General features: G+C 40.3%; 3 gene segments (V, D, J or C); all 3 read left to right on the plus strand.

Annotated features, from left to right (window-relative positions):
- Positions 1 to 267: 267 nt before the first annotated feature.
- Positions 268 to 984, plus strand: LOC116422697. The segment is given in 2 exon segments: positions 268 to 393; positions 485 to 984. Coding segments are annotated over 2 exon segments (543 nt in total).
- Positions 985 to 6,576: 5,592 nt separating this feature from the next.
- LOC116422737 lies at positions 6,577 to 7,340 on the plus strand. The segment is given in 2 exon segments: positions 6,577 to 6,677; positions 6,769 to 7,340. Coding segments are annotated over 2 exon segments (615 nt in total).
- A 5,555-nt stretch (positions 7,341 to 12,895) lies between these two features.
- LOC116422756 lies at positions 12,896 to 14,299 on the plus strand. The segment is given in 2 exon segments: positions 12,896 to 13,005; positions 13,821 to 14,299. Coding segments are annotated over 2 exon segments (537 nt in total).
- Positions 14,300 to 19,156: the final 4,857 nt, after the last annotated feature.

Consider the following 19,156-nt stretch of genomic DNA (forward strand, 5'->3'; position numbering starts at 1 on the left):
GAAATAGAAACACACACATGAACACAAATAAACATATACATGAAAACATTTAAATACACCAATAACACAAAGTGGCAGAAGTAGGTCAAGACCACATTTTTCCACCTTCATCCTGGGGCAAGGAAAATGTAAGCCAATCACCACTGACCTTTGCAAGCTTGCCCCCTCCCATGGGGAGAGTCCTGATCTGCACCTCTTAGAAAGGTTGAATGCACAATGAAAATTAGACCAGAACTGAGCAGCTCCTTTCCTCTGCTCTCCTGCCACTCTCCCCACTCCCCCCATCTCTCCACCTCTCAGTCTCCTCGCTTCCTTGGGCTCGCTTCAGATTCACAACTGGCCCAGCCAGAATGAGCCTCCGCCAAGTGCTTGCCATGGCCGCCCTCTGGGCCGGTGAGTTCCCTTCTCCTTCTTTTCAGATTAGGAGAGAAAGAAAAGAAATTTTCCAAAACTCCCCTTATGTCACTATGTCTTTTATTTCTAGTTGGCCAAGCAGACATAGAACTGAAGCAGCCTCAAGTCTCTATCACCAGCCAGGTGGGAACAACGGCACGGGTCACATGTCAAGTGGCTGGCATGCGGGACTTTGCTGGTTGGTACATACACTGGTACCAACAGAAGCCAAACCAGCCTTTGGAACACCTGCTCTTTGTCCTATTAGCCGGTAAACCTGAGAAAAAATCCTTAGGTAAGGTAAGGAACAAATTTGTGGCAGAAAAGAATGAAGACAAAAGAACATCAGACCTAACAATAAACTCCATAACCCCTGAAGGTGAGGGCACCTACTACTGTGCATGCTGGGAAGGCCACAGCCATCAACTCTCAATAGTGAATTGTACAAGAATCCTGCCCTCCTCAGTCTCCCCCCACATCCTCTTCCCAGGCGGCCGCCTCCTCCTTTCTGGCTCCCATCCCCAGTCTGCCTGCAGCACTTCCTGCATGTCTTCTCAAGGCCATGAGCCCTGTGTCTATACCATACCCTAGTCTTGCTCCAATTCACCCAGGTCCCAAACTCCCTCCATCATCACCATAATCATTCACATTTCTACAGACCCATAAGCTTTCCATTTTTATAAGTTGGACAAGACAGCTCCTGGGGCTCCTTCCAATTTCCAAACTCTGTCATTCTGCTTTTTGGTAGCGAGCATTACATTATAATATGGTGTCTCATCCTCTCCACCACCCTGTGGACAGGTCCTCTTCCCAGAAGGTGATTTGCTAAGAGATGACTTAAGGGCCTTTCCTGGCATCACCAAGATAGCAAATATCGGAGGCAGAATTTGAACCCAGATCTTCCTGATTCCTGTCTGTCCCCTTGTTCATCTCATGTACCAAAGTCAATAAATGGATATAATATTCCTCATGAGAAAATGAGAGAAACGTGAAGAAGGAAGTCATTAATATCCTCTCTTCATTCCGTAGTTTCTGAACCAAGTCAAATAGAGTTCGGACTAAATGGCTGGGAAAGCAGCTTCCAACACTGAGATACTGTTTTTCCTCATTATTTCTGTTGGCGCTTCATTATCCTCATCAGTGACCAAGCCTTGATTCAGGTGGCGTGTGCCCAGTCCTGTGGGAAAGATGAAAGGCATCCAAGACATGGTTCCCTTCAAGAGACTTCCAATAGCCTTGGGGAAATCATATGACCAGGAGTGAAATAGAATGACATGTGTCTAAAGATGGTCAATATCTGAAGGGGAGGTAGGGAAGGAGGGGAATTTTTAATCATGGAGGGTAGAGGAGGGACAATGAGAGTGTGTCATGGAGGGAAATCCAAGACAAATTAATGACTCCATGGGCCAAAGTTAGAAAGATAAAGGGAGGCAAATTCTACAAGTTCTCCCATTTTTGTACAACACCCACAATTGAAACAATGAAGAATCACAGAATTTCCTTGACTAGTATTCTCTCCAGGAAATGAGGCTCAAAATCTTCTCATCTGCTCTTTTGAAAAGCATTTCTCTAATATTAAAACATTTATCCAGTTTCTATCAATAAAAAATTATTAAATATCTTCTATGGAGTCTTTAAATGTTTCTGCATCCCAGAAAATTCTCTAAGATCGTAAGTTTCAGAATATTTTCATCTACACTGACTGAGAACTAGAAGTTCCCTATAAAAATGAAATGCTTTCAGGCATTTTGTGGAAGCTGGAGGTAGAAAAGCAAAAAATGGCCCTCAAAGACCAAAGGTTTTAGGGGGGAAGCAACATGGACACAAAAATAAGAAAGTCAAAACTATGGCCAAAACAGGAGACAGGGGCTGGACTTGTGGTTTCAGTCCTATCAGGAATTCCCAGATTAGGAGACTCCTTCTATCAATAGAAGCCAGAGCCTTTTCACAACATGGAGCCTTAGAGACGTGCCTGGCTTACTGGGAGCTTCAATTAATCCCCCAAGGTCACACAAGTCAGAGACATGATTTGAACTTGGGTCCTCCTGATTTTGAGGATGGCTCTCTACCCCCTATTTCATGCAATTTCTCATGTAAAAAAATACCTTATTTAGGGCAGGGGAAAACCTAGTACTGGAACGAATTCAACAAAGTCCCTCTGTAGGACAACAGAACTGATCTAGGTCTTGGAAGACGGCTCAGAATTTGAGGAAGAGGAGGAGGACAAGGACGAGTAGGAAGAAGAGGAAGAGGAGGAGGAGGAGGAGGAAGAAGAGGAGGGAGGAGGAGGAGGAGGAGGAGGAGGAGGAGGAGGAGGAGGAGGAGGAGGAGGAGGAGGAGGAGGTAGGGGAAGTTGACCTGTTGTCACAGTTCCAGGAACAAATAGAAAATTCTTCATTTGGTGTTGAACCCTTCATAACCTGTCCCTTTCCTACAATACTAGCATCTTCTACCTTCCAGTGTGCTACATACACACACACATAGGCCCAGAGGCCAACCACAGCAAGTTCTTGGCGGAGGTTCGTTCTGGCTGTGCCAGTTGTAAGCCCAAGGGGAATCCAAGGAACTGAGGAGACCTAAAGATGGAGAGGGGTTGAGTGAGAACAGGGACAACAGGAGGCCTGATGTGGAGTTACCACAAGAAGGGAGCTGCTCAGTTCTGGTCTGCAAGATACATGCAAAAATGCAGACATACGAATACACAGACACATGGACACAAGCACATATGTGCACATAAACACTCACACACAATATGGGCACACACACAAATACATATATGTATAAACACACAGATTCCCAGACACACAAACACACACAAACTGAAATAGAAACATGCACATGAACACAAATAAACACATACATGAAAACACTCAAATACACAAACACACACAAAGTGGCAGAAGTGGGTCAAGACCACATTTTTCCACCTTCATGTTGAGGCAAGGAAAACGAAAGCCAATCACCATTGACCTTTGCAAGCTTGCCCCCTCCCATGGGGAGAGTCCTGCTTTGCACTTCTTAGAAAGGGAGAATGCACAGTGAACATTAGACCAGGACTGAGCAGCTCCTTTCCTCTGCTGACTCCACAGCAGGCCTCCTCTTGTCCCCCTTCCCACTCACCCCCGCTCCTCCTTTCGGTCTCCTTGCTTCCTTGGATTCTCCTCAGATTCACACCTGATCCAGCCAGAATGAGCCTCCGCCAAGTGCTTGCCGTGGCCACCCTCTGGGCCGGTGAGTACGCTTCTCCTCCTTTTCAGGTCAGGAGAGAAACAGAAGAAACTGGCCAAAGCCCCTGCTCATGTCACTATATTCTCTTCTTTTATTTCTAGTTGGCCATGCAGCCATAGAAGTGAAGCAGCCTCAAGTCTCCATCAGCAGCCAGGTGGGAACAGCAGCCCGGGTCACTTGTCATGTGGCCAGCAAGTGGGACTTTTTTTTAATGTACATACACTGGTACCAACAGAAGCCAAACCAGCCTTTGCAACACCTGCTCTTTGTGCAACTAACCAGTAAACCTGTGGGAAAAGCCTTGAATTCTGTAAGAAACAAATTTGTGGCAGAAAAGAATGTAGACAAAAGAACATCAGACCTAACAATAAACTCCATAACCCCTGAAGATGAGGGCACCTACTATTGTGCATGCTGGAATGGCCACAGCCATCAGCTCTCAATAACAAATCATACAAGAATCCTGTCTCCTCAGTCTCCCCCCACATCCTCTTCCCAGGCGGCCGCCTCCTCCTTTCTGGCTCCCATCCCCAGTCTGCCTGCAGCACTCCCTGCATGTCTTTTCAAGGGCATGAGTCCGGTGTCTATACTATACTCCAGTCTTGCTCCAACTCACCCAGGTCCCAAACTCCCTCTGCCACCACCATAATTTACATCTCTACAGACCCATAAGCTTTCCATTGCTTTTATACGTTGGACAAGACAGCTGCTGGGGCTCCTTCTAATTCTCAAACTCTGTCATTCTGCTTTTTGGCAGAGAGTATAACATTATAAAATGTTGTCTCCTCCTCTCCACCACCCTATGGATAGGTCCTCTTCCCAGAGGGTGATTTGCTAAGAGATGACTTAGAGGCCTTTCCTAGCATCGCCAAGATAGCAAATATCTGAGACAGAATTGAATCCATGTATTCCTGAATCCTGCCTGTCCCCCTGTTCATCTCATGTACCAACGTCAGTAATTGGATATAATCTTCCTCATGAGAAAATGAGAGAAACATGAAGAAGGAAGACATTAATATCCTCTCTTCATTCCTTAGTTTGTGAACCAAGTCAAATGCTTTTTGGGTAGAATTTGGACCAAATGGCCGGGGAAGCAGCTTCCACCACTGAGAGGCTGTTTCTCCTCATGATTTCTGCTGGTGCTTCATTATCCTTGTCAGTGACCAAGTCTTGATTCAGGTGGTGTGTGCCCAGGGCTGTGGGAAAGATGAAAGGCGTCCAAGACATGGTTCCCTTCTAGAGACTTGGAGAAATCACATGACCAGGAGTGAAATAGAATGTCATGTGTCTAAAAATGGTCAACATCTAAAGGGGAGGAGGGAAGGAGGGGAATTTTTAGTCATGGAGGGTAGAGGAGGGACGATGAGAATGTGTCATGGATGGAAATCCAAGAAAAAGTAATGACTCCATGAGCCAAAGTTAGAAAGATAAAGGGAGGCAAATTCTCCTAGTTCTCCCGTTTTTGTACAACACACGCAATTGAAACTATAAAAAATCACAGAACTTCCTTGACAAGTATTCTCTCCAGGAAATGAGGCTCAAAAACTTCTCATCTGCTCTTTTCAAAAGCATTTCTCTAATATTAAAACATTCACCCAGTTTCTATCAGTAAACATTTGTCGAACATCTTCTATGGAGTCTTTTAATGTTCCTACATCCCAGATAATTCTTTGAGATTATAAGTTTCATAATATATTCATCTACCAAGGATCCTCAAACTGCAGCTTGTGGGCCAGATGCAGCAGCTGAGGACGTCTATCCCCCTCCCCCAGGGCTATGAAGTTTCTTTATTTAAAGGCCCACAAAACAAGGTTTTTGTTTTTACTCTAGTCCGGCCCTCCAACAGTCTGAGGGACAGTGAATTGGCCCCCTAGTTAAAACGTTTGAGGACCCCTGAGAGAGGTCCTCTAACTAGAAGTTCCTACAACAATGAAATGCTTTCAGGCATTTTGTGGAAGCTGGGGATAGTAAAGCAAAAATGGTCCCCAAAGACCAAAGGTTTTAGTGGGGGAGCAACATGGACACATAAATAACAAAGTCAAACTCCGTCCAAAACCAGAGACAGGGGCTGCACTTGTGGTTTCGGTCCTATCACGAATTCCCAGATAAGGAAACTCCTTCTATCAACAGAAGCCAGAGCCTTTTCATAACATGGAGCCTTAGAGACGTGCCTGGTTTACTGGGAGCTTCAATTAATCACCCAAGGTCCCACAAGTCAGAGACATGATTTGAACTTGGGTCCTCCTGATTTTGAGGATGGCTCTCTATCTCTTATTCTATGCAATTTCTCATAAAAAGAAAAAAAAATTAGCTAATTTAGGGCTGGGGAAACCCTAGTACAGGAAGGGATTCAAGAAAGACCCTCTGTAGGACCACACAGCTGACCTAGGTCTTGGAAGAAGGCTCAGAATTCCGGGAGGAGAAGGAAGAGGTACGGAGAGTTGACCTGTTGTCACAGTTCCAGGAACAAATAAAAAATCCTTCATTTGGTGTTGAACCCTTCATAAGCTGTCCCTTTGCTACAATGCTAGCGTCTTCAAGTGTGCTACACACACACACAGAAGCACAAATGTGCACATAAACACACATACACAGAAATAGGCCCCCACACAAATACACATATGTACAAACACACAGATTCCCAGACACACAAACACACACAAACTGAAATAGAAACACACACATGAACACAAATAAACATATACATGAAAACATTTAAATACACCAATAACACAAAGTGGCAGAAGTAGGTCAAGACCACATTTTTCCACCTTCATCCTGGGGCAAGGAAAATGTAACCCAATCACCACTGACCTTTGCAAGCTTGCCCCCTCCCATGGGGAGAGTCCTGATCTGCACCTCTTAGAAAGGTTGAATGCACAAAGAAAATTAGACCAGAACTGAGCAGCTCCTTTCCTCTGCTCTCCTGCCACTCTCCCCACACCCCATCTCTCACCTCTCAGTCTCCTCGCTTCCTTGGGCTCCCTTCAGATTCACAACTGGCCCAGCCAGAATGAGCCTCCGCCAAGTGCTTGCCATGGCCGCCCTCTGGGCCGGTGAGTTCCCTTCTCCTTCTTTTCAGATTAGGAGAGAAAGAAAAGAAATTTTCCAAAACTCCCCTTATGTCACTATGTCTTTTATTTCTAGTTGGCCAAGCAGACATAGAACTGAAGCAGCCTCAAGTCTCTATCACCAGCCAGGTGGGAACAACGGCACGGGTCACATGTCAAGTGGCTGGCATGCGGGACTTTGCTGGTTGGTACATGCACTGGTACCAACAGAAGCCAAAGCAGCCTTTGCAATACCTGCTCTTTGTCCAATTAGCCGGTAAACCTGAGAAAAAATCCTTAGGTAAGGTAATGAACAAATTTGTGGCAGAAAAGAATGAAGACAAAAGAACATCAGACCTAACAATAAACTCCATAACCCCTGAAGATGAGGGCACCTACTACTGTGCATGCTGGGACGGCCACAGCCACCAACTCTCAATAACAAATCATACAAAAATCCTGCCCTCCTCAGTCTCCCCCCACATCCTCTTCCCAGGCGGCCGCCTCCTCCTTTCTGGCTCCCATCCCCAGTCTGCCTGCAGCACTTCCTGCATGTCTTCTCAAGGTCATGAGCCCTGTGTCTATACCATATCACTGTCTTGTTCCAATTCACACAGGTCCCAAACACCCTCCAACACCATAATCATTCACATCTCTACAGACCCATAAGCTTTCCATTTTTATAAGTTGGACAAGACAGCTCCTGGGGTTCCTTACAATTTTTAAACTCTGTCATTCTGCTTTTTGGCAGAGAGAGAGCATTATGTAATAATATGTTGTCTCATCCTCTCCACCACCCTGTGGATAGGTCCTCTTCCCAGAAGGTGATTTGCTAAGAAATGACAGGGGCCTTTCCTAGCATCACCAAGATAGCAAATATCGGAGACAGAATTTGAACCCAGATCTTGCTGATTCCTGTCTGTCCCCTTGTTCATCTCATGTACCAAGGCCAGTAATTGGATATAATATTCCTCATGAGAAAATGAGAGAAACGTGAAGAAGGAAGACAGCATCTCTTTATTCCTTAGTTTCTGAACCAAGTCAAATGCAATTTGGACCAAATGTCCGGGGAAGCACCTTCCCCCACTGAGAGGCTGTTTCTCCTCATTATTTCTGCTGGTGCTTCATTATCGTCATCAGTGACCAAGCCTTGATTCAGGCGGCGTGTGCCCAGTCCTATGGGAAAGATGAAAGGCATCCAAGACATGGTTCCCTTCAAGAGACTTCCAATAGCCTTGGGGAAATCATATGACCAGGAGTGAAATAGAATGACATGTGTCTAAAGATGGTCAATATCTGAAGGGGAGGTAGGAAAGGAGAGGAAGTTTTAGTCATGGAGGGTGGAGGAGCGGCAGTGAGAGTTCTTCGTGGAGGGAAATCCAAGAAAAATTAATAATTCCATGGGCCAAAGTTTGAAAGAAAAGAAAGAAAAAGGGAGGCAAATTCTACAAGTTCTCCCATTTTTGTACAACACCCACAATTGAAACAATGAAGAATCACAGAATTTCCTTGACTAGTATTCTCTCCAGGAAATGAGGCTCAAAATCTTCTCATCTGCTCTTTTGAAAAGCATTTCTCTAATATTAAAACATTTATCCAGTTTCTATCAATAAAAAATTATTAAATATCTTCTATGGAGTCTTTAAATGTTTCTGCATCCCAGAAAATTCTCTAAGATCGTAAGTTTCAGAATATTTTCATCTACACTGACTGAGAACTAGAAGTTCCCTATAAAAATGAAATGATTTCAGGCATTTTGTGGAAGCTGGAGGTAGAAAAGCAAAAAATGGCCCTCAAAGACCAAAGGTTTTGGGGGGAAGCAACATGGACACAAAAATAAGAAAGTCAAAACTACGTCCAAAACCGGAGACAGGGGCTGGACTTGTGGTTTCAGTCCTATCAGGAATTCCCAGATAAGGAAACTCCTTCTATCAATAAAAACCAAAGCCTTTTCACAACATGGAACCTTAGAGACTTGCCTGGTTTACTGAGAGCTTCAATTCATCACCCAAGGTCACACAAGTCAGAGACATGATTTGAACTTGGGTCCTCCTGATTTTGAGATGGCTCTCTATGCCTTATTCTATGCAATTTCTTATAAAAATAAAAAATACCCAATTTAGGGCAGGGAAAACCCTAGTACTGGAAGGGATTCAAGAAAGTCCCTCTGTAGGACAACACAGCTGATCTAGGTCTTGGAAGAAGGCTCAGAATTCGAGGAAAAGGAGGAGGAGGTAAGGGGAATTGATCTGTTGTCACAATTCCAGGAACAAATTAAAAATCCTTCATTTGGTGTTGAACTCTTCATAAGCTGTCCCTTTGCTACAATGCTAGCGTCTTCAAGTGTGCTACACACACACACACACATTACAAGTTCTCCTCTTTTTCTACAACACATACAATTGAAAGAATAAAGAATCAAGGAATTCCCTTGAGAAAATGTTCAGTTAATATTATCTGTGAGAAATGAGGCTCAAAAAAATCTGTTCTTTTCTTTTAAAAAAAATTAATTAATTGATCTTTTTACCTTTTACATGAATATTCACTTATATATATTTTCATATGAATTATATTGGGAGAAATAAATCAGAAAAAGAAAACAGAAAAACCATGAGGAAAAAAAAAAACAGGAAAAAAAGTGAAAATAGTATGCATTGATCTGCTTTCGGTCTGCATATTTCTCTCTCTGGATGTAGATGTTATATCCTATCCAAAGTTTATTGGAATTGATTGGAACTCTGAATTGCTGAGAAGAACCAAATCAATCATAACTGATCATCACACAATCTTGTTATTGCTATGCATACCATTTTCCTGGTTCTGCTTGCTTCACTCAGCATCAGTTCATGTAAATCTTTTCAAACTTTTCTAAAATCATCATGTTTATCATTTTTAAAGAAGAATAATATTCCATTACTTTCATATACCATAACTTATACAGCCATTCCTCGATTGATTGACATCTACTCATTTTCCAGTTCTTTGCTACCACAAAAAGAATGACTACAAATTACTACCAAAAAAATGTGCACATGTTGGTCCTTTTTCCTCTTTTATAATTTCTTTAGTATACTGACCCACAGTGGAACTTCTGAATCAAAAAATATGCATTGTTTTAGAGCACTTCAGATATAATTCTAAATTGTTCTCCAGAATGATTAGATCAGTTCACAACTCCACCAATGATGCCTTTATATCCCAGTTTTCCCACATTTCCTCCAACATTTATCATTCTTTTGTCATTATCTTTTCCTGTCATTTTAGCCAATCTGAAAGGGGTGAGGTGGTATCTCAGAGTTGTTTTGATTTGCATTTATATTATCAATAATGATTTTTTACATGCTATAGACAGCTTTACTTTCTTCATCTGAAAATTATCTGTCCATATCCTTTAACTATTTATCAGTCAAGGAATGATTTTGACTCTTCTCTATATATTTTTGAAATGAGGTCTTTATCTAAAACAGTGCCTATAGAAATTGTTTTCCAGATTTCTGCTTCCATTCTAATCTTGCCTCATTTATTTTGTTTCAAAATAAACCTTTTTAATTTCATGTAAACAAAATCTCATTTTCTAAGGAAGCCTTTCCTGATTCTCCTCATTAACGAGACTTTCCCTCTCTTGCTTGCCTCCATCTTTTCCTGTCTAAAGTAGGTTTGTACTTTGTTTGCCTCTTGTCTCCCCCATTTGATTGTGAGCTTCTTGAGAGAAGAGATTGGATTTTTGGGGGGTGTATTTCTCTGTATCCCCCATACTTTGAAGAATGCCTGAAATATAATAGGTGCTTGAAAAATGTTTGGGGCCCTTAGGGGGAGCCATAGTGGGCAGAGTGCAGGTCTAGAGACAGAAAGACTCATTTTCCTGAGTTCAAATCCAACCTCAGACATGGACTACTTGTGTGACCTTGGACATATCACATCACCCTGTTTGCCATAATTTCCTCATTTGTAAAATGAGCTAGAGAAAGAAAAAATAAATTTAATTCAGTGTCAAATGGGGTCACCAAGAGCCAGACAAAACTGAAAACAATTGAACAATAAATGGTTATTGACTGACTATTTTGACTTGTTCCATCTTCATTTTCTCTGATCCTCATGCATTTAAAGCCTCTGACATTTCCCATTCCCATTCCTTCCATCCATCTCTATGGTTCTGCTTCTGGAGCTCTGATTCCATCCTCCCTATTCTTTGCTTTGCCTCATTAAAAATGTCTGTGTCACATGGGAGCAAGTTGTATGTTGGGCCTTTTTCTGTTTGAAGTCTAAAGTCCAATACTTGCTTCTGCCTTTGTCTTACAATTCTGAACACAGCCTTAGCCAAACCCACTTGTGTGACTCCCTCTATTTTCAAACCTTCTGGGAACTGGCTGCCTTTAGAGAACCATGCAGCTCTTCTTTGGGGTGAATGATGCCCAAGAAGACCCATCCTTATGCGTCTCCTACAATACCAATCTCCCCAAGATGCAGTGATAATAATAGCTCTGATTTATATAATACTTATTATGTGCCAGGCACTGGGCTAAGCACATTTGTTCCACCCACTAGAGCTAAGAAATAGATGCTACTATTGACATTTTACAAATAAGGAAACTGAGGCAATTTGGGTTTATTAACTTGCCCAAGGTTACACAGATAATGAGTATTTGAGGTCAGATTTATATACCAGTCTTTGGGCTTCCAGGTCCAGTTTGGAATCTCCTCTCTGCTGCCTCGCTTCTTCAGCCACGAGAAGGTCACATAGACATAAACCTCTTCTCCCTTTAGAATATGCTCTGGTGAGACCAGCAAAGGACTACTTCCTGGGAGAAAATCCTACCTCTAGTTCCCTCTCCTCTATTTTTTTAGCCTATTCTCCCAGAACGCTCGTTCTTGTTCAGAGCCTGAAAGAAGAACAAACTCTACACTGTTCACCTGGGGACTTGATGGAAACACATCAGCTGCTTCTCTTTGTCACTCTTCTCCCCTCTCTCCATCCATGTGGTCTCCCCATCCTGATTAGTCTCACTTACAGAATAGAGAAATTTACTGCTTTGGAGTCAAGAGGTTTATTTCTCTGATTAAGGCATCCCTTGCTACTGCATTTCATCACATTGTCTTAATTCCCATGAAATCTTTAATCTCTTGAGGATTTAGTTTTTGTCTTATGGTTCTCGTTGATATGTCTTTGTTCTATTTAATCCCAAATCTAAGAAGTGAAGTCAGTGCAAAACCGCACTGAGAAAAAGGCCTGGATTTTGCAGTAGATATATTACTGATAACACTTAAGAAACATTTTCCAATAAAATAGAGGCTGCACTATTAGGAGTGGGTATTAGTAGGTACTTGCCATGTGTGATAAAAAAAAAATGAGCACCCCACATGCATGAGAGCTGTGTTCCAAATGTGCTAGATTACAGGGCAGGTGATATACCCATGTTCACAATTTCCAGCAAAAGCCAAAGGACCCACACAAGAACTCCACTTTCTTTATAAAAAAAAAAACCCTTTCTTTTTTAAATAATAGCTTTTTATTTTCAAACTATGTGCAAAAATAGTGTTCAATATTCACACCTTGTGTTTCAAATTTTTCTCCATTCCTTCCTTCCACCTTCTCATCTAGACAGCAAATAATTCAATACATGTTAAACATGTGCAATTTTTCTGTACATATTTCCACATTTAACATGCTCCACAAGAAAAAAATAAATCAAAAAGCGGAAAAAGAGAAAAAAAGCAAGGAAACAACAACAAAAAGGTGAAAATATTGTGCTATGATCCACATTCAGTCCCCACATTCTCCCCCCACTATGACTCTCTCCATCACAAATCTATCTGGATTGGCCTGAATCATTGTTGAAAAGAGCCATGTCCATCAGAGTTAATTATCACATAATCTTGCTGTGTACAGTGATCTCTTGGTTCTACCCACTTCACTCAGCAGCAGTTCAATCAAGTCTCTCCAGGCCTTTCTGATCATTTCTTCTAGAACAATAATATTCCTTAACATATATATGCCATAACTTATTCAGTCATTCCCCAACTGATGGACAAACATTCAGTTTCCAGTAAGAACCCCCTTTTTAATGAAGGGGACCTTTGAACAGTTACAGGATAAAATTCAATTGAATATTACCAAAATATTTAACCCAGATCCTTTCCCTCTGTGGTTGCTGTACATCTGTGACCAAAAAGTTTATCTCTTATTAGCTGCTAACTGCTTAGAGTCATTTCCTTCCCCTCCAACCTGGGCATTGCTTCTCTCCTGATAGCTGACTTCTGGCACTCTGCCTATCCATTATGGGGACTCCCAGAGTGTTACTGGTGCAAGTTCTGATCCTGGCTTTTCTTAGGACTTGTGAGTTCTTTCTTTTTATCAGTAAATCGGGGTCCATTTATGATGGGGCCAAGAAATGGGTGAAGGCAAAAGGCCTGACATTTTTTCCTAGAGACAGCAAACCTGAACTGTGGGAGAAAAGACTGAATCTGAGGTTTCTTTTTAAAGCAAAACTGTATCTCTTCCTATGAAGGTGTGGTGTGGTGACCTTGGAGCCAGCGTTTCTGGGTTGGAGTCCTGCCTGAGGTCACTCATGCAACAGCATGATCCTGGCAGACACTACCATGGCCACCATGAGAAAACTAGCTGTACTAAAGGTTCCCTGAAAGATATCTCCAAACCTCTATCTGAATGGATGAATGCATTTTCTTAGCCTGATTTGATTTACTCTACTGACTTGGAGACAGAAATCTCCATGGCTTTTTAGCTTCCTCCTAGCTGGAAGGTTGGGTATTTCTATTTCATTCTCCGAGTAGACATAGGAAGTCAAACTAATCTTTCAAAAAATATATTTTTTAACTATGATATTACATTATGTAAATGTTTTTTATTCCATAAATTTAAAATATATTTTAAAAAATAAAATAAAAATTGAAATTCCTTTAATCCAAAAAAAATGCCAAGGGAGTTCATTTAACAAATAAGGGATGCCATTATCGTTAGGCCAGTGATTATTTTTAAAGTATTTCATAACTACATTAAGAGAATTTTTGAACAATTTACTGATAGGCATTTTCAAATTTCAGCCCAAACTGGTCAGCCATATATCATGATTTTTTGGACACCAGAGTCTTTGTGTATCCCACCTGCTCAGAGTAGATTCCTTTCTCTTGCAGGGGCAAGCACGCTACCCATGTTGACCCAGCTGGTACCGTCTAATACTAAAAGAACGGGTAATACGGCCTTTCTTGAATGTCAAGTGAACGTGACCCAGTTTGAGAATGTTTACATCCACTGGTACCGCCAGCAGCCCGGTGGGCCTCTGATACGGATTCTCTACCTTTCATCCAATGAGAATGTCATTCATGAGGAAGGGGTCAATGAGGAGAGGTATGAAGCCAAGAAACGGGAGAGGGACTTCTCGGCAAGTCTCAGAATCCACCAAGTCACGGAGGCAGATGAAGGGCTCTACTACTGTGCCTGCTGGGATGGCACTCTGAGCCAAAGCCACAGGGACACTGAACAAAAACTGTCTCCCTGTACAGATTCATACACCTGGGAAAGGCAGGGGTCCCACATTGAGATACCACCCAACTGGCTGGTTGTGTCAGCACAGGAAGTCTTGCTGCTGTGCTTGTGCTCTACTCGAAGCTAAGAGTGAGATTCTCAGAACTGGCTCAGAGTCTCTTGGCTCAACTGTCATGGTTTTTTCTCTTCCCTTCCCCTCCTCCCATAACTGCCCAGGTTCTTGGGAGTTATCTCTGCTCCAACTCAGATTTGCCAACCAGAGAAATCATCTGTGAATGGTTGAAGGGGGGTCACATCATTCAACCAAGACCCATAAAAAGTCATTTGGAAAGCCTTGGATAAAAGCAAAGAGGGGAATACTGTTGGTTTTCAAATTTATATGGTCAGATTTAGAGCTGGAAGAGATCACAGGGACCATCTGGTTCTAGACTCTTAATTTTCAGAGGAGGAAACTGAGACCCAGAGAGGTTACTCTTATATGATACTGGGTTTACCTGAAAGGGAGGCATCTAGTCCAGCCAATCATTTTGCAAGTAGCAAGCATCAGAAGCAGGTTTGGAACCAGTGCTCATGCACACATTTTCCTCCTTGCAAGATAGAAGGTCATCTTTTTGTGCAGCAAAATAACTGTTTGGACATGTATACATAAATTGGATTTAACTTATACTTTAACATATTTAACATGTATTGGTCAACAGGCCATCTGGGGGAGAGGGTGGGGGAAAGGAGGGGAAAAATTGGAACAAAAGGTTTGGCAATTGTCAATGCTGAAAAATTACCCATGCATACATCTTGTAAATAAAAAGCTATAATAAAAAAAAAAGATGAAAGGTCAGTCAGGATCTGCTAAATTACAGAATCATAGTTCAGTGAGATTTCAAAAAAGGGTTTGTGTGAATGGCATTGGAAGTTGGAGCAAGCCATCTCCAACATCCCTTTCAATTCTGAGTTCATCAAGCACTCTAATTTCCTCTCAGGTAATGGTAAAAGGTACTTTCTAGGGTTTGTTCCCCACTTTTAGTCTAAGAACTGTGGGAAGAAGGAAAGGTATAATTCCTGGATTTTCTTTCTCTTTTTAAAAAGAATGCACTTATTTTATTCTTAACTTAAAAATAAGATAAGCATTTCCATAACATAGTAGAATAGAAAAATAAGAGGATTATTTATAAAACTGCAAATCTATTATGTACAATTTATTTCTTTTAAATATTTAATAATTAAATATATAATATTTCTTTAAAACATAAAGTATTTTCTAAATTTCTTTTTTTCCCTTCCTCCCTACCCCTTCAACCCTAGAAATGGCTACAATTTTGCACAAACATGTGTGAATATATGTATGTATGTAATATATGTATAAAATCACCAAACATACTTGTATTTATCAGTTTCTTCAATGCAGATAGCATCGTTCTTATATATCCTTTGTAGTTAATTTGGATATTTATAATAGTCAAAATTACTTAGTAATTCAAAGATGTCTTAAAGCAATATTGCTCTTACTGCTCTTATGATCCTCTCTTAATTCTTCATTATTTTATTCAAGTCTAATCACATTTTTCTAATATCAATGAGCTCATCATTTCTTCTAGCTCATTAGTATATAATATAATATATGTAATATAACTTATTCAACCATTCTCCAGTTGATGGACATCCCCACAATTTCCAGTTCTTTGCTACCACAAAGGATGCTACTATCAATATTTTAGAACATATGTTCTAAATATGTTCTAAAACAAATGTTCTTTTCCCGTTTTTCTAATCCTCTTTGGAAACAGACCTAGTAGTGGTATTGCAGGGTCAAAGAGTTTAATAATTCTTTGTCATAATTCCAAATTGTTCTCCAAAATGCAAGAGTTCACAATTACACCAAAAGTGAATTAGTGTCCCAATTTTTCTGCATCCCCTCCAACATGTTTACTACTTTGTCCTTCGATCAATTTAGTCAATCTGATAAGTATAAAATGATAACCCATGGATGTTTTGACTTGCATTTCTGTAATCAATAATGGTTTTGAACAATTTTTATATGGCTATAACTTGATTTGATTTATTTATCTAAAAACTGTCTGTTCATATCCTTGAATCTTTATCAGTTGAGAAATGACTCATTTTTCTTATAGATGAAAGTTCTTTATATATTAAGATATGAAGCCTTTATCTTAGAAACTGTCTATAAATTTATTCCCATTTTTTCTACTTTCCTTTTGATCTTGGCTCCATTTATTTTATTGGTACAAATTTTTAATTTAACATAATTAAAATTATCCATTTTACACCTCACATGGCTATTTCTTGTTTATTTATAAATTGTCCTCCTATCCATAAATCTCATAGGCAAGATATTTCATATTCTAAATTTTTCTCATAATATCTCTCTTCATGTCTAAGCCATGTATCTGTTTTGACCTCATCCTGGGAAATGGTACAAGATATTGGTCTTTGCCCAATTTTCACTAGAGTGTTCTCTAGTTTTTCCCAATAATTTTTTTTACCAAATAATGATTTGCCCCCCCCCCAGAAACTTATCTTTCCACACATCAAATACAAGATAACTATATATATTTTTGCTGCCATAAATTCTATGTCTAATCTATTACACTGATTTATCTTTCTAATTCTTAATCAGAAGCAGAGTATTGATAATTACTGCCATATAATAGAGTTTAAGATCAAGCACTGCTAAACCTTTCCCCTTACACTTTTATTATTAATTCATTGAATATGATTTTTTTTGTTTTTCCAAATGAATTTTGTTATTTTTTTCTAATTCAACAAAATAATTGTTTGGGATTTTTCTCTTGAGCCCTATACCACCTACAGCTTCCTCCCTGAGCTCTGTAATATTTTCACAGGTGGATCCTTCACTGATACAGATCAAGGCCCCTTCTTGCCTTCTTAGCTCATACAACACTTATTTTTATCCTTCATAGCGATGCCTTAGGGGATTCTCTCAAGATGTGAGAGACCCTTTCTTTGGATCATGGGCTATTCCAGAGCTTGCAGAAAAGCCATGAAGTGTATACCTGTGATCCTTCCCTCCTGACTCCTAACCAGCCTTCTACCTTTTCTGGCCATCTATATGCTTGTGTATTTTCTTAAGTGTAGTCTTGTTCTGTCTTCTTCAATGGTGAGTCTGGATCAATTGGATTTGAAACAATCCCCAGGTGCTGCTCATTTCTCTTTCCTTATAATTGGTTTCCTTATGAGCAAAAATGGAAATAATAATATTTTCATTAAAAGAAAGCAGTTGGCTGATCTTAGAAAGCTACCTAAATGTGGAGTTATTTTTATTTGTGCCTAGTGGGCATCTTTCTGAGACCTTTTGAGACCCCTGACATTTTGTTTCTCCCAAGATGGTTGATTGTTAATACCACCACCACCATAAACAACAATAATTAGAAATATATGCATATTTGTGTGGCAAATATTAAATAGAGCTGGGAAATAATATAGTTAGATTAACCAGAATTAGCCAGAGGGAGTAAAAAGATGATTTAGAGGGAAGGCACTAGTCCTGAAAAGGACTTAGTAAAGATCTTCATTATACTCAGATCTTTTCTAGGGAAAATAAAGCTTTGGGGTTTCCCCAGTGCAAAGGCACAAGCTGAAGAGGGAGATTCAGAGGGCTAGATGGAATACACCTGCAGACTAGGTCTCAGACCTGTCTAAATATATTCCAACTAAGAAAGTCTTCCTTTTTATATGCAGTTATGATTGAGTTTACATTATGACCATCTTAACTTATGGTCATAAGACAGTCTGGGAAAGCTAAATGCCCATCAAGGCATTTGCCTCAAAGGTTGTTGTGAATGTCTTTAAAGATGCTACTAGATTAGAGACCGGATGGATGAATGAACAAGATTCTGACTTCACATTATTCTATAGGAATAAAATTTGGGCTTCTTCCTGACAGGGGAAGAGAGTAAATCACATCAGTGGGGATGCCCATTAATTGGGAAATGGCTTAACATGTCATGATATATGATAATAATGTAATACTATAGGTAAATAAGAAATGATGCGCTTGATGATCTTAGGAAAAACATGGAAAGACTTGCATGACATAATGAAAAGAACAATGAGCAGATGCAAGTAAATGTTTGTATACAATAAATATCAATGTCATTTTAGGAACAGCTTTAAGGGATCGAGCCATTTTGACTATTGTAAATCCTCCAATTGACTATAAATGACATATGAAGGCAGATGTGCATACAAATAACTGAAAAAACTGAAAAATAAAAATATGTATAGAATTGGTTCACATAGATATTATATACATAGAAATTTGTGTCTAATGGTAGTCTCTTTGGTGTGGAAGGAGGAAAAAAAGAAAGTGTCCACAACAGCTTTATTAAACACTTAAAAGGATAAGCAAATGATACATCATAGATTTCCAGTTGCATATGCAATGCTCATTTTTCCCTATAATTCCTAAGTTCAAAAGAAAAGAAAATTAAATTTGAAAAATATTCAGCAGAAAGAAAATTGAAAAGTTATATCTTACCAAGGACTTGAATCTAATCTTCTGGACCCTGAGATTCATTCTCTGTCCACTCTCCATGTTACCTCTCAATGAGAACAAAGCTTTAAAGAATTATAAGATTTTCCTGTTTTGAGGACTCTAAGGTGTCTGAGGAGCCATCGGCAGATAGTGGCAGGATATTTGGAGCAAAGAGGAAAAGAAGTGGTTCAAGACAACACTTCTATGCCTTCATTTTGGGATAAGAGAAATGAAAGCCAATCACCAGTGACCTTTCCAAGCTTGCCCCCTCCCCTAGGAAGAGCCCTGGTTTGCATCTTTTAAAAAGATTGAATGCACAATGAACATTAGACCAGGACTGAACAATTCCTTTCCTCCCCACAGTGGGCCTCCTCCCATCATGCTCTCCACTGACCTGCTCTCTTCACCTCTCAGCCTCCTTGTTTCCTTAGGTTCCCCTTAAATTCACAACTGGCACAGCCAAAATGATCCTCT

This window comes from Sarcophilus harrisii, chromosome 1 (assembly GCF_902635505.1).
Source record: "Sarcophilus harrisii chromosome 1, mSarHar1.11, whole genome shotgun sequence".
Taxonomy (NCBI): Eukaryota; Metazoa; Chordata; class Mammalia; order Dasyuromorphia; family Dasyuridae; genus Sarcophilus; species Sarcophilus harrisii.